This window comes from Tinamus guttatus, unplaced genomic scaffold (genome assembly GCF_059628265.1).
Source record: "Tinamus guttatus ecotype Peru unplaced genomic scaffold, ASM5962826v1 Tinamus_guttatus_pri_ptg000530l, whole genome shotgun sequence".
Taxonomy (NCBI): Eukaryota; Metazoa; Chordata; class Aves; order Tinamiformes; family Tinamidae; genus Tinamus; species Tinamus guttatus.
The window spans coordinates 2,728,767-2,743,725 of record NW_028289064.1 but is presented as its reverse complement, the minus strand read 5'-3'; the positions used below and the strand labels follow the sequence as shown (position 1 = coordinate 2,743,725).

At 40.2% G+C, this 14,959-nt stretch overlaps 1 protein-coding gene across 1 annotated transcript in view; it reads left to right on the top strand.

Annotated features, from left to right (window-relative positions):
• SVIL (supervillin) overlaps positions 1-14,959 on the top strand; it is a 98,484-nt gene that overhangs the window by 66,467 nt on the left and 17,058 nt on the right. The window contains exons 17-22 of the mRNA XM_088534007.1: positions 609-741; positions 4,470-4,547; positions 10,852-11,002; positions 13,636-13,725; positions 13,810-13,896; positions 14,737-14,914. Coding sequence (XP_088390133.1) covers positions 609-741; positions 4,470-4,547; positions 10,852-11,002; positions 13,636-13,725; positions 13,810-13,896; positions 14,737-14,914 — 717 coding nt within the window. The remainder of the gene's footprint in view (positions 1-608; positions 742-4,469; positions 4,548-10,851; positions 11,003-13,635; positions 13,726-13,809; positions 13,897-14,736; positions 14,915-14,959) is intronic.

Below are 14,959 nucleotides of genomic sequence, written 5' to 3'. Positions count from 1 at the left end.
ATAAATTTTATTGCATAGCTTTTTCCTTAATTTTTATTCTACTTGAATTGCTAGTGGAGCAGTGCTACTGTTTGCGCAAGTACTACAGATACACATTTTATGGAATACTCAATTTCTGAAAGCTAGGAAATTCATATGGATATGAGTTTCCGAGGAATTAAATTGCAGGCCATATATCTGTGCTCCTTGTATTCCTTGCTGATTCCCCTCAGTCCAGAGCTATTCAACTCAAGGTTTGTACGGACACATAGGTTTTATTTCCAACAGAATTCATATCTGAACTAGTCCTCCTAAATGTTTTATAGTCAACAGAAGAGTGACTTGTGTTTGTTGCATTGTATCCTAGATTCCCTTGACTATACTCAAAATTTCCACTACCTGTCTTAAATCTAGATGCTTTTTTTTTATCGGATGTTTCCCACTCAGTACATTCAGTAAAGCCATGGTGTTTGTGAAACTTATACACATATGAAATTTAAATAGCTGTAGTAAGTGTTAGTTCCTAAAATTTACTAATATTTTCTATTGAAATGACAAAGATAGCTTTTGAGAATAATGTTAGAAGTATAATATTGAAAGCCACACGGTTGGCATGTTTTTTCTTCTAGGTTGGCATTGTTGAAGAAGAGTGGTGAAGAAGATTGGAAGAGCAGGCTGAGCAAAAAGCAGGAGTATGCAAAAGTGTCTGTCACAGATCGTACTGCACAGATGCAGGAAGTTGAACAGCTATTGAAGAAGAAGGTAATTCTATCCTTCTTAAGCAAAAAAAAAAAAAAAAAAGGGAAAAAAAACCCTGCTTGAAACACTACAACTTTGAAAATGCATCCAACTAGACAGGCATGCCTAAATTTAGCTACTAGCTCCTGCTACTCCTGTTAGGCTTGTTTAAAATTTTTTTTTTTCCTGTCATGAGAGCTCTTTAAATGAAAATATGACTTTGCTGTCTTGATACCTACAATATTAGTTAGAGAGTCATTACATTAGCAGAAGAAAAGCAGTAAGTAGGTTTGAAAGCCTACTGAATTTACAGGTGTAATGACTGAAATCCCTCCCCACACACACACAACATACATGAAATTTGTTTAAGATTTCAAGTATCAAGTCTTTTGATAAGGGTGAGCTTATTAACATTACACGTTACTAAAACTGTCATCTCCGAGTGCATCTTCCTTCCTTCCCTCTGCCATCATTTTGGCTCCTAGGAACACTTGAGTAAATGCAGGAACCTGTGGAGCGATATTGTCTTCTCGGTGTTAAGGAATGGAGTGGGAGATGAGTAGAAATGTGTGAAGGAAATCTTTGCTGTTAGCACATGCTGCTGGTGTCTCTACATCAGTTAAGTTGTGTGGCCCAACAGTGCAGAATTGTTAGCATTGAGGACCTGGTATCCATGCCACTATCTAGGGGAGTTTTGCCTCAGAGTAAAAACAGTCTGTGGATTTAGTCTTGTAGTCAGCAGCTGTGGTGTTGCATGGGCTCCAGGAGAGCACCCTGACTTCTTCTCTTCCAAAACTCTGTCTACTACTGAGTCTGCCCTGCAATGTGGCCCATGACCAGGAGCTGTGCTTCGAAAGGGTACTCCTGGTGCAGACTGAAGGGCTAATGAAAACCTTCCTCTTTTTGAGAGTCTAGTATTTTGAAAGAGATAGTATTGGATAAAATATTCTGTTCCAAAAATTTTTATTTTTAAGGGATATTTGCCTAGAGGACGAGTGAAGATAAAAATTGTTATAAATTTTGCCACTGGAGAGAGTAATCTTTCCATATAATCACTTAGTTGTGGAAATGCTGCTTCTCTTAAATAGTTGATAGAGGTAAGCAGACAGTAACAGAAGTTTTCCTTGTTCCATCCGTATATGACAAGTAAGTTGTTACAGTCTGTTGTTATTAAGGGTAATCTCTGTGCCTGGACATATGACTCATCAGTCAGTCCAGTGTGTGAACTGCAGAGAAAAATGAGAAAATTGGTTTTGAAATTTGCTTTGTGGCTTTGGGGTTTTGCTTTACTTTTAGTCGTGTTGACTTGGTCACAAAAGTTCCTAGCAGTTTCTAGTTTGAGGATGTCCTAAAGCAAACAGTTTAATGAGGAAAGCAAAGTTGCAGTCGCATTTTTCACAGACCGGTCTCCAAAATGACAACTGTGGAGCTCAGATTACAGATGTTCTCCAGCTAAAGAAAATGGGGCCGAGGAAAAAGCTTTAAGCAGCCGCCAAGAAGGTGGAGACAGAACCTTTGTTCTGGCTCCTGGCACCCAGCTCTCCCCTGCTGCAATCCCACATGCAGCAGCTTCAGGCCAGCACAGCGCGAGTCAGGCTCGGAGCGTAGGAGAGCGTGAAGGGCTGGAAGGGGCAGGCTTTGAAGTGAAGCAGTGGGAGCTGCGCGGGCACTGGGGCACCTGCTGTGCTGGGTCACGCTAGCACTTGGATATAGAGAGCCCTCGCCCAAGGATTTGCATTTCTGCCAAATTGTGGCTCATGAATATATACAAAAAAATAAATAAAAAAATTTCTCCAGCACACAGCTCCTTGAACTGTACTGATGTTAGTGATGCTGATTAATTATGTGATAATATTGAAATAAAGCTTTGCTAAGTGGACCAAGCTTCTTACAACATGTCATTGTCAGCTGTCCTTAAATCTGAAAATATTATTAGTGATATTATTCAAAGATTTGGTGTTTCTAAAGGGCTGTGAGATTGCAGTGTGCTTTAAAAGCCTAGTGCCATCTGTTGTTATTTTAAAGGAGGTTGTCTGATTTGTTTTAGAGGTTTGATTATTAAAGCATGGATATATAAAACAGAAAATGTTAGAGTACATTAGATTCCTTGTAAACCACGGCAGTTGATGTTTATATTCTTTTTACTAAAATAGTTATGTTTAATAGTGCTGTTTGGACAGTTCCAGTCAAAATACTCCTGCACAGCTGTCTGCCTGTTGAGATATTTCTCTAAATGTGTTATAGTCATTTACATGTTGCTAAACTGTGGAAAAGCCATAACCAATTCATGGAAAAGTTGATAGAACAACTTCAAATGAGGGCGAAAAAAAAAAGGAATAAGGAATTAAATGGTTTGGATGAAGATTGGAGGTTCAGCATCTGTTTTGATGATTGCTACACACAGGAGACAAGCTTGGAAGCCGTGAGACATTTTAAATTTTTCATATGTACAGTACAACATACTTGGACTATCTACAGAATAGCTTTAACATCAGGGGAGCAACTGTGAACTGTCCAGCTGAATAACTGAGATAAATGTTTTGGAAAAAATGCATTTTATTTGGGAGGAATACTTTGGATTTGGTATGTCTGTATTAATCTTCTTAAGTGGATGGAAGATCAGTGACTTCCAGGTTTTGTTTCCTGGGTGGAAAATATAGGTAACTTTAAAATACTTCCTTAGTATCAAAACACTGAGATTTACTGGAGTGAAAATGCCTATTTTATGGTCAGACATTTTTAAGAGTCTCTGATTAATGCCATTACCAGCTGCACTGCAATAGCATTAAAGCAGTGACTGGCATTTGAAAATGCACTTAATTCTTGTAGCAAACGCATATTGTAACTCAGTGCTGGTGTTAAGCACAATTGTACTAGGGTTGAGCAGTCAGTACAAATTACTTTGGAAATGAAGTTTATAAAATTTGATAGAATGCCCTTACAAAGTGACTTTTAGGCAAAAAATATTAGTCTTTCTGTACATCACTTTATCTCATTTACTTATAGGGCACTCACTATGTGCTTGTATCCAACTCTAACCAAAGCTCAAGCTGTAATAATTAGACTTCATTTTGAACAAATCCGTAATAAACTGCACTTTCCAGTGTTCTGTGCAGTGCTTTTTGTTTGCTTTAATGTACAGAAAGAAAGAGGAATTACGGATAATAATGCCATGTCTAATCAGCTTTGGGTAAGCCCAGCCTTGATGCAGGGGTTATTAAAGGTTGTGGGTGGAATGGCAAATTCACCTTCGACGAATGCTGTGGGTTTAGCATTTTCCTCCAGGTAGCTTTTGAGTTTCTATTCCAGTTTTAGCAACCGTTCCTTTGTTTTATCCAGAAAATAGAAGGTTAGTTGTTTAGTAGGAACTGACTAAACGTGCAGCAGAAATATTCACCTTGTGGTTGACTTGGTTCATCAATGGCATGTGAAAGCAGAGACAAAAAAAATCAGCGTATGAAAAGTGTATCTTCTGTCTGTGCAGTTTAGTTTTGTGTTGAGTTGTAGTGATACTGTTACTAACTTATATAATTCCTGCATGGAATGGCTTTGGTAAATGTACTGTTGCATTGTGAAGACATTTATTTAATCTCTAGCTTTTCAGTAGGGAAAAAGTTTCTAGAAGATTAAAAGAGTGAGGTTTGCTTCATTTTAAGAAATTAGGGGGAAAGGGATGACTTCTTTCCCCATCTCGATTTCTGACATTTTTTTTTCATTCTAATTCTTTTGCTCTGCTTCTGTCCTTATCATAGGAACCTGTATATGCTTCTACTTATTCTCCTGCTATACCTGCTGTCTATAAATTTCATCCTTTTCTACCCATTAATCAGGTGAGCAAATATCTGCATATTTCAGATTTACTTCCTTGAAATCGTTAAGCATTTTGGAAAGCTTAAAAACTTTGAAAATGCTGCTTTTAAAAAATATATAGTATTATACACTATGTTGCGTACTGTCCTTCAGTGTATATTCTGGTAGTGCTTCTTCTAGTATTTCCTTTATGAAAAGTGCATATCTGTTAGACTATCTAGATGAGAAATTTTATCAAGGAGATATTGTTGCACTTGTTTAGCACTGAAACTTGAAGTTGTTGAAAAGTAATATTAAGCAAGGAATAATATGTAACTGCTCAGCTTGTCTTGTAGAATAAAATGCTGTGTACCCTTCCTTTTCTTTAAGGGATGCCCATATACAAGTATAAAGCCTAATTTTTGGAACAAACAAAGTAAGCTTCTTTCGTTCAGAGGAGAATTCCCTACAGTGCTTTCCTTAGTCCCTGTCTGAAGGATACTTGTCTTGCCATATCCTTCTATTCCGTGAATGAAACTGCCTTCCTGATTCTCTCTCTCTCTTCCTTTTTAAGGTCTGTAGTGCTAGTTTGAGAGAGTCAAGCCCTCTGATCTCTGATGAACGTCCTCCTTGGAGATGGAAGGTGAAATGCAGTGTAAACTTACTGTTTGATTAATGGAGGGAGGAGTGAGACAGAAAATGGCATTGAGTTGTAAGATGCACGTTCCCAAAGCAACTTGTGCTATTGCAGCTGAGCTGTGCTTGTGCTTGGGAATAGAGTTCTGCTGTTGTAGTACATTGCTGAAAAGCTCTGTGTCAAGCTTTCCTTGAAGTCATGCCCCATTTCTGCAAGTCTGTCCTCGTAAGCTTATTTATAAAATCTAGATGATGAGAAATGTAAAATAATTTGCTTCTTTTCAGCTAGCTACCTAAGAAAGCGACTATTCTGCCTAGCATAAGTAGTAGTAATGAATCCAAGGGGCAGTTACTCGCTGCTAGAACAGAGGGTGAAGATGATGATGGAGAATATTACCTCTTCTCTGTAAGCTCTGAATTTAGTATAGTTTTATTGCTAATTCATTTCAGATCATCTCTTCATTTTGTAGTGACAGAGTTCACTAGCTTTATCTATGAGATAAATACACAGCTTAACTTAATTACCTTAGGTCCCTCTAGTAGTCAGTGAAGAGATGCAGTCCTTCCGTGGGATGTTCATCCCACTTATCTTAAGAGAACAGCTGTCCCCAGAAGTGTTTCTCTTTCATTGACCATGATGAGATCATCCTGCCCTCTTAGTAATCTTCTTCTATCCTAGTGTCCAGGCATACACATATTATTTCTGGCAAGATAAACCTTTATTTTTTGCACTAAACACCCGCTGAGTAGATTTAAAAACAGGGTGTTCAGTTTTACTCAGACCACTTTTGGATAGAAAGATGTGCATTTGCATTTGTATTTTCTGCTTATATCAAGACCCATATAGATTTTCAGAATAAAGCAATGCAGTTACTTTTGCATACTTGTAGACTGTTGAGTTTATTGTGTTTTTCTTTAGAAACCCGAATTAGAGCAATTCTTTGCACTACAAAGCAAGTCAACATTTTCGGACATCTCTTTGATAACTCACAGCTTTGACTTTGCACAAATTTCCCTTTTGAAAAAATGCATTCTTAGTTCTGATTCTTGGCTTCAGTTCCCTGAGCTAGAGGCAGTCGTATCCTCAATGTGCAAAACTATGGAAAACTGTAGTGCACAACATGGAGCAGTGCCTAGATACAGGCCACAAAAGCACTCTCAGGAAATGCACTGCAGTGCTGGACGAGCCCAGGATGATCATCCTGACTAACCAAGCAATGCAAGTAAAGTACCTCCTCCTAACTGTTCCCACATCAAGTCCATGAAACTCAGGCTGAAAATGGATCTTTTAGAAACAGCCTATTTTGATTCAAAAAACTACCACAGTATGGAAAAATCCACCACAATGAAGTATTTTTTTTCTTGTGTAATTACCCTCAAAAAAAAATCAGAATGTCATCTCTGATTAAGTCAAATACATTAAAGAAATCAGAGGTAACTGCGTTAACATATTTAATCATACTTGATCTCATCAAACTTACCATTCTGATTAGGCCTGTTTTCCATAATGCCATGTGGAAGGGCATTAATTATGCTACGGTTCTTTAGTGCCTTGATTCTTTACTGATTATGTTGTACAGCTGATCTGCCCATGATTATCTGGAACAAAACCCAGCCTAGGTGACAAGTACTTACTGACTTTGATTCTGCTTCTTCGAAGTATTGTCCCCCTATTATCCTGGCTTTTACCAGCCCTACAGAATTTCCCACATATGAAGGTTCGTGTTAAAATCTATCCTTGTGTTTGGGGGATTTCCTATGGCACTTCGTTCATGTGGTGCCAACTTCTCTGACTTTTTGTAGTTTAATTTTGTTTTAGGAATTTATTCTTTGTCTAAAATAATGCATATAAATGAAACATGATTGCATTCTTTTCACTACAGATTTTAGGGTATTTACTTGTATGTAGCTGCATTTTTGCTTAATGAAAAATATACTATTAGAGTTACTTGTCTTGCTAAACTTCTACTTGTTCCTGATAAAACTAAAATAACTTCTTGCTTTTGGCTTTATATTGGTGTCTTTAGCATCCTATATCAAGAGTTCACATTTTACCTCAAATTTTATACTTGATATTGTATCTTTCTTGATTTTTCACTTTTCAACTAGACAAATTTTATTTTTCTCATGATGTTTTCTCCCAAACAGAACATGCTTTAACCAGCTCATTCCTCTAGAAACACTGCCCTTTAGCAAGTGTAATCATTCTTACTTTAAACAACTAAAATTTTGTTTTTCAAGACCATAACCATAAATTAAATGGATTTTGGGTTGTTTGCATGTAATCACTTTTTCTGTTGTTGATTAATAGAGGCATGGAGAAGGCGAGAGTCGTGATGCATTAGGTTGAAGTCTAGTGTGGATTTGCTCTGAATTTCATGATGTGTGTCCCCAACCTGATTCTAGAAATTTGGGGATACTTTGCCCAATGGAACAGCTTGAAATCCTCCATAAAGCAATATTTGTTTCTGCTAAGATAAAGAGCTACTTACTCTGATCTGTCTTGAGACAGGCCTCCAGAATTGCTCATGATCTTTCTAATGATTTATATGTGTTGTTATTAACGCACAAGCATTCCAGATCTGTGCCTCAGAATTTCCAGTAGCTCTGCAGTCCCTGGAGCTTTTGGTAGTCTCTGGAGACAAAAGTTAAAATTAGTCTTCTTCCAATTTTATATATAAAAAAGGCAATAAAAACTTTAAAATCCCTAACTCTGCTTCTTCCTGCCTCTCCCTCGCTCCCTCCCCAGCCCCCATATTGAAATCAAAGCCAGGATCCTTATTAAGTTAGAAGAATGTTTTGTGTATGAAATTCCCCTTTTTGGTTTCATTAGGTATATAGAATCATAGAATCATAGAATGCTTAGGGTTGGAAGGGACCTCTAGAGATCATCTAGTCCAACCCCCCTGCATACGCAGGGACACCTAGAGCACGTGGCACAGGACTGCATCCAAGCGGGTTTTGAAGATCTCCAGAGAAGGAGACTCCACAACCTCTCTGGGCAGCCTGTTCCAGTGCTCTGTCACACTCACTGTTAAGAAATTTTTCCTTAAGTTCCTATGGAATTTTTGGTGTTTCAGTTTCCGGCTATTTCCTCTAGTCCTATCAGTGGCCACCACTGAAAAGAGACCATCACCGTCTTCTGCACTCCCTCCCTTGAGGTACTTATAGACACTGATCAGATCCCCTCTCAGCCTTCTCTTCTCCAGGCTGAACAGGCCCAGCTCCCTCAGCCTCTCCTCATAGGGCAGATGTTCCAGGCCCCTGATCATCCTTGTAGCCCTGCGCTGGACTCTCTCCAGCAGCTCCACATCCCTCTTGTACTGTGGAGCCCAGAACTGGACACAATACTCCAGATGCGGCCTCACCTGGGCGAGTGGAGGGGCAGGATCACCTCCCTCGACCTGCTAGAGATGCTCTTCTTAATGCACCCCAGGATCCCATTGGCCTTCTTGGCCACGAGGGCACACTGCTGCCTCATGGTCAACTTGTTGTCCACCATGACACCCAGGTCTTTCTCCGCAGAGCTGCTCTCCACAAGGTCGGTCCCCAGCCTGTACTGGTGTCTGGGGTTATTCCTCCCCAGGTGTAGGACCTTGCACTTGGCCTTGTTGAATTGCATGAGGTTTTTCACCGCCCAGTTGTCCAGTCTGTCCAGGTCCCCCTGGATGGCAGCGCAGCCCTCTGGGGTATCGGCTACTCCTCCCAGTTTCGTGTCATCAGCAAACTTGCTGAGGGAGCACTCTGTGCCTTCATCCAGGTCACTGATGAATAAATTGAACAGGACTGGACCAAGGACTGACCCCTGGGGGACCCCACTAGCCACAGGCCTCCAACTAGACTCTGCACCGCTGATCACCACTCTCTGGGCCCTGCCATCCAGCCAGTTCCTAATCCACCTCACTGTGCACTCATCTATCCCACACTTCCGGAGCTTGCCCAGGAGGATGTTGTGAGGGACGGTGTCAAAAGCCTTGGTGAAGTCGAGATAGACGATCCCAATTTCCTGCCCAGATCTCCGTTTGGCGTGTTGCTATGGTTTGTTCTACCAGCAGTTCTCAGAGGTGGCTGCACTTCTAACATCAGAATAGGTGCAAATTTGGAAAAAAAAAAAACAGAAATCACTTCAAAATTTTTCCTTCTTTTAAGTATTCAGAGAGTCTTCTAGAAAAACAATTACTAAGCGAATAGACTTGAATCTTGTGGTTTTACATGAGGCATTTGGAGTTCTAAGACGAAAATGCTCTGAATGCCTTGTCCTGATGACCACGCGTTGCAGGCAAGTGTTTGGCTGCCCAGCTTTCTTCCATAACGAAGTGAAGCAGACAGTGCTGCAAAAGGCTGTGGAGGTGCTTGGAGGGGAGGGCTCGCGTGTCCCAGGCCTTGTACAAGCTGGTTCTTGGCTTATTTTTTCTCATCTGGTTAGACGGTGCTCTTGCTAAATGCTGAAAACTAAAAATCTTCATTTTAGTGTGCCCCCGCTAGCCATGATTTTTCTATAATGTATTTACCTTGAATTGATTTATTCATCATTGCTCATTTCAAATATAAGAACACTTGGATGCACCTTTTTCTTGTATCTTGGGACTGACAGTAGTATTTAATTCATGTTTACAAGCTTTTTCATTATTTTTCATTTTCCCTGTGCAGTTTTATGAGCTAGAGCTGTTCTAAAACTTCAGATTTTCATACAGTTTCTCAATTCTAGCTGTTGGATTACAAAGAAAAATGCCAAATAGCACACAACTTGGGAGTAATTCTAGAGCTGACAGTTCTGTGCTGTAAAAATACCCTTGATGCTTGATTTCTATGTCATATAATCTCTGAAAAGTTACGTACCGTTTAAGACGAATGTGTTGAAGCAATATGTCTCTGGCCTGACCTAGCTGCTGCAGAATATGTAAATTCAGGCTTCTTCCTATTCCATTTACTTTCAGCAATGCTTTATGTTGGGAGGCTGCTAAGGTGCTTAGTGCTCCTTGTTGTCTCTAATCACTTAAGCTTCTGAGTGCCTCCTGCTGAAGCAAGCAAGGAAAGCTCAGGGTGACACTGTCCTCCTGCCCTCCCCTCCACCATTCCCCTCCTCAGCCCCCCAGAAAAGAGAAGGAAGGGAAAAATAAAAAAGTCATAATGATGCTCATTGGGGAAGTGGTGAGAAGAGCAAGCTGATCTAAGTGCTGAAGTGAGTAGTCTCTGGGGAGAGAGAAGGCTGCTAATCCTGCCTGCAGAATTAAGTTATTTTGAGGGAGCAATCCAGAAACCGCAAACTCAAGTTGTATTTTAGCTGTTCAGTGTCACTCGCAAATCTGCACACTTGAAAACATCTTTTGAAAGTCAGATTAGTGATCTCACTAGTGTGGCAAGTAACATTTGAATAAAAAGAAAACAAGGTTTAGAAAATTATAGCATATACAGAGTAATTTGTTTGCTTTACTTAGAGGTAAAGGAGGCTGCTTGCCTTGGGTGGCAGTTTGAAGAAAAGGTCAAAGAGCACACAGCGCGTGGACCAAAATTTCCCCTACCTAGTGTAGCGGGACAACAAAGTAATGGCCCTCGGGGTCCCTAAGCTGCATCTGTGGCTTTCCTTTATTAACTTGTATTGCTATTCTCTGGCCTGTGTAGCCTGTAGTTGTAATGTCCAGCCAGTCCTGTGCTCTGTCATGGCCAGTGTATCTATTTTTAAACATTCTCTTTCTCTACCCCAAAAAGCAGAGAATGGCAGATAACCAGGAGAGTCAAATGACTATTGAAGAAAGAAAACACCTGATCACGGCTCGAGAAGAAGCCTGGAAATCCAAGGGCAAAGGAGCAGCCAATGACTCCACGCAGTTCACTGTAGCTGGCCGAATGGTAAAAAAAGGTCAGTGAAGAAATAATCCAAATATAAACAAGCCAGGGCTTATCTGTCTAGTCAAAATAGTCAGGCTAAAGTTAAGCAGAAACAGTATCCATATTTAGCAAGAGGAGGGCTGTTTATCTGCAGCGGGGTATCATGTCATGAGGCTGTTGGCTGTAGCCACTCGTGGCTGCTGCTGCTCATGTTGCCCTGAGTCGCTACGCGACGGCCTGGCCTGCTGGCCTTGCCCTGACTGGCAGCAGTCAATCCCCTCAACACTCACCGTCCTTCTCGTGTCCAACTCAGAAGACACAGCTGGTTTATTCAGTTTGACTCATGCTTGAAAATCAGGTGCGCTGTCTGGAGACAAGTTGAGAAGTCCATCTGGTGCTGGTGCTTCCCCCCGTTCCTATAATCACTGGGGCTATTTAGCAAACACATGTTATTTTTATGGACACTGTTTTGGAAAACAACTTGAAGTGCTGAGTTGGACTGGTGAAATGACTGAACAGACTGTTGTACGGAACCAGGGAGTAAAATTGTCATGGGACCAGTGTTGACTTTTATGGGACCTCTTGGATTCAGTCGGTCGCTATGTCCAGATAGGGCCATTCTCCTGCAGTGGGCAAGAGTCTGTGAAGGTTGCCCATGGTAGAAATATAGGTGGTCATGCAGGGTACCCGGGAAGATAATAGCTTTTGGAAGAAGGCACACGAACTGCAGGATCCTTTATAGTTAGAGGATACTATATCTTGTGTGACGAGAGCCTTGTTATTAAAAACAACAACAGAGAACCTCAAGTTATATTATATAACAACCGAAAAAAACAGGGAGTAACTCGTTTATGGGTGCCCTTCCTGTTCCAGATGTTTTTCCATGGGACATTTTCTCCCCACCACCTCCTTTTGCAATCCAAGCCGTGCTCTCCTGGCAGATACACAGACAGATAACGCAGGGAGCTGCAGGCAGGAGCAGTATCTCAGCTGCTGCTTACGGTGTTCAGCTGCCAGGAAGCCCCGTGGTTGGTGTTCCAGGACGAGCCCAGGGTGGAGGGCTGCCAAGAACAGGGTCGAGTGGCCTGACAGCTCCTGGCTGAGCAATTTTACCAGATAGATTTATCCTTGGGTAGGAAGGGAAGCTGATACCTTGTACTGTTAGAGGGAGAGGGTGGAAAAGTCTCTTGAAAGGGTCTGTCTGGATTCTATGGTCAGCCTTGTGGAGAAAAACTGGGTAGTTCACTGAGAGCAACATCAAATATAGGCAGCCCAAGCAGGATTTTATTCCTGTCCACTCTTCTTGTTGCCTAGAAGTTGTTGTCATGATGAGCTTTAAATTTAAAAGAGGAAGGGAAAACACCGTGACTCACAAAATTAAACCTATGTTATATATATGTGAACAGATGCTCTGTTTTAATTATTTCTAATGGATTAAAAATTTTCAATTTTAACTGGAACGTAATTTTTTCAGTAACATCTGAACCTGTTTTCAATGTGACTTGTCATTAAGTCCTGGGACAGTTGCTTAAAAACTCTGTCAAAATCTGAGGAAAAATAGAGCTTCTTAAGTAGCTTTTTTTTTTTTTTTTTTTTTTTTTTTTTTGCGGGACGGGTGGGTAGAAAAGCCGCCTGATTGTATTCTTTTCAGTGTTTGGAAATGATGGATTTGCTTGGTCTTGCTTATATCTCCTTCATGTTTCAGTAAAAATAATGGAAACAGCATATTGACTCAGCACATCATCAGTTTGTCTAGTGAAAACAAAGTCTTAAACTTATGTTACTCAATAATTATTAAGCTGTGACTAAGTGGAAAAAAGATATTAGAGGATGTTTAAATATCAGTTTCTTCCTTCACTGCAATTCTAATTAATGAGCAATAATAGATGCAATTCATTGCTACAGTATCATTTTCCACCTAAACAAAAACTTTAAACCTTCATAGTCCCACTCATACTGGAGCTATGTAGATTCATATGAAAAGAACAAAACAAAAATTCTCTGCTTTTATCCACTGGGTCCAGAAAGAGTTGCATTATGTAAGTTACAGAAGAGTAGGGAAGAAAATACAAATTTAATTCAATTGGAATATCTCTTGATATAGTGAAGGCTCTTCATTCTAATTCCACTTCCTCATGTTCTTTAAAAAAGCCACAGGATCCAAAAGTAACTCCTTATTCCAGAGATGGCCTGCACAGGTCAAATGCATTTTGCTGTTTATTAATAGAGATGGATTTAAATAAAAGTACTAGCAACGTCTCAGTAGATTCCCTGCAAACGGTGCATATTTTTGTTTGGAATGGGTGCATGTTTCTAGAATGGGGCCTGTGGTAAAACTCATACCCAAAATAAAAGCCGTGGTAATTACCTTTAGAACTGGGGAAACAACTGTACTCTAGAGAGCTTATTATTTACTTTGCTTACAGGCTTCTGGAAACAAAGCTTGATTCTTGGGAAAGGGACAGTTTGGGATTGCTGTTGATTAAGGGGTAGAGAGGGCAGTACTGACACACTCGTAACATTTGTGGAGGCCAGAGAGGTACAAGGGACTGCCAGAAGTGGCAGCTGCCTCAGCTGCTTTCCCAAATAGCATCCCACGTTGTCACTGTTGGAGATGTATGTTGATTCAGTATTACATTCCTTATGTCCTCTGTTCTCATGCAGGTTTGGCTTCTCCGAGTGCCCTAACTCCAGTAGCTTCCCCTTTCTGCAACAGGCAGAAGTCTACCACCCCAGTTACAAAGCCCTTAGAAGGTAAGGAATAAAAATGCCTGAAATATTAAGACATTTGCGTTATTTAAATTCCATTTAACAATTTTTACTTTCTGTTTTACTTAGAAATTGAGGCTAGGCCTGATATGCAATTGGAATCAGATATGAAACTTGACAAGCTGGAGTCGTTCTTGGGAAGACTGAATAACAAAGGTTTGTAGAGTTACCAAAGAAGGCAATGTATTCACTATCTGACTTCAGTAAATCACTGGAAGTGTTTCTTAAAGTATCTCGTAATGGAAACTTAATATTTCTTTGCTCAGACTGTACTGGTTAGACAGCTTGTTTTCCTGATTTAAAAAGAATACCTTATATTGTTGCATTACAAATATACAATACAGTAAATTACAAATTCTGAAAAACTTTCTTCTGTTTTTTTCTGCACCTTCTTAAAAACACATGGCCACTCTGAGCAAGTACAGCTCCAAGTGTAGTGTAATCTTTCTGAAACCAAAACAGGACATAATACTGCCTCCAAGCACAATGTGCTACATCCATCTGCGTGCTTTTTTTGAAAACTTGCTTCCTGTAGCAGCTTATACAGCTCCCTCATAACTTGTTAGCTATAGATAAAGCTATCTAGAATTCTCTGTTTCCATCTCGTGTGTCTGCCTTCCATGTTGTAAGGCAAAAATCCATTTGTAATTTGTGGTGTCCACTGTCATAAACGCAGATGCTCACCCGAGGAAGCACTAGCAGTGTGCTGTGATCGTGACACGTTAATCAGTAGTCTCTTTTCTACATGTAATTCTGGTAGGACTTTTCGAGGGAAGGAATTATTTGGTGAGATGCAAGGTGGTTCCAACAAAAGTGGTTGCTTATGAGTAGCAGTTACTCTTTTATCATTCTTTTCTAACAGACTTTACCACCATCCTTCCATTCCCTCAAACTTTCTATTAACCAAGAAAAAAAATGTCTGTTTATCTCTTTTAGAGTTAGTCACCCTAGTACAGTTATTTACTGCGGGGTATTTTGCTTTGCTTTTTTCTGCAGTTGCCGGAATGCAAGAGACAGTGCTAACAGTTACAGGAAAATCTGTGAAAGAGGTGATGAAGCTGGATGATGATGAAACATTTTCCAAATTTTACCGCCACGTGGATTTCCCTTCTTCCTCAGTGCCTTTGGAGCTTGATGAGGACTTTGATGCCATCTTTGATCCTTGTGCACCTAAGTAAGAGCTATGACTTTATTGTTTTGAATCCGTGAGGCAATTGTT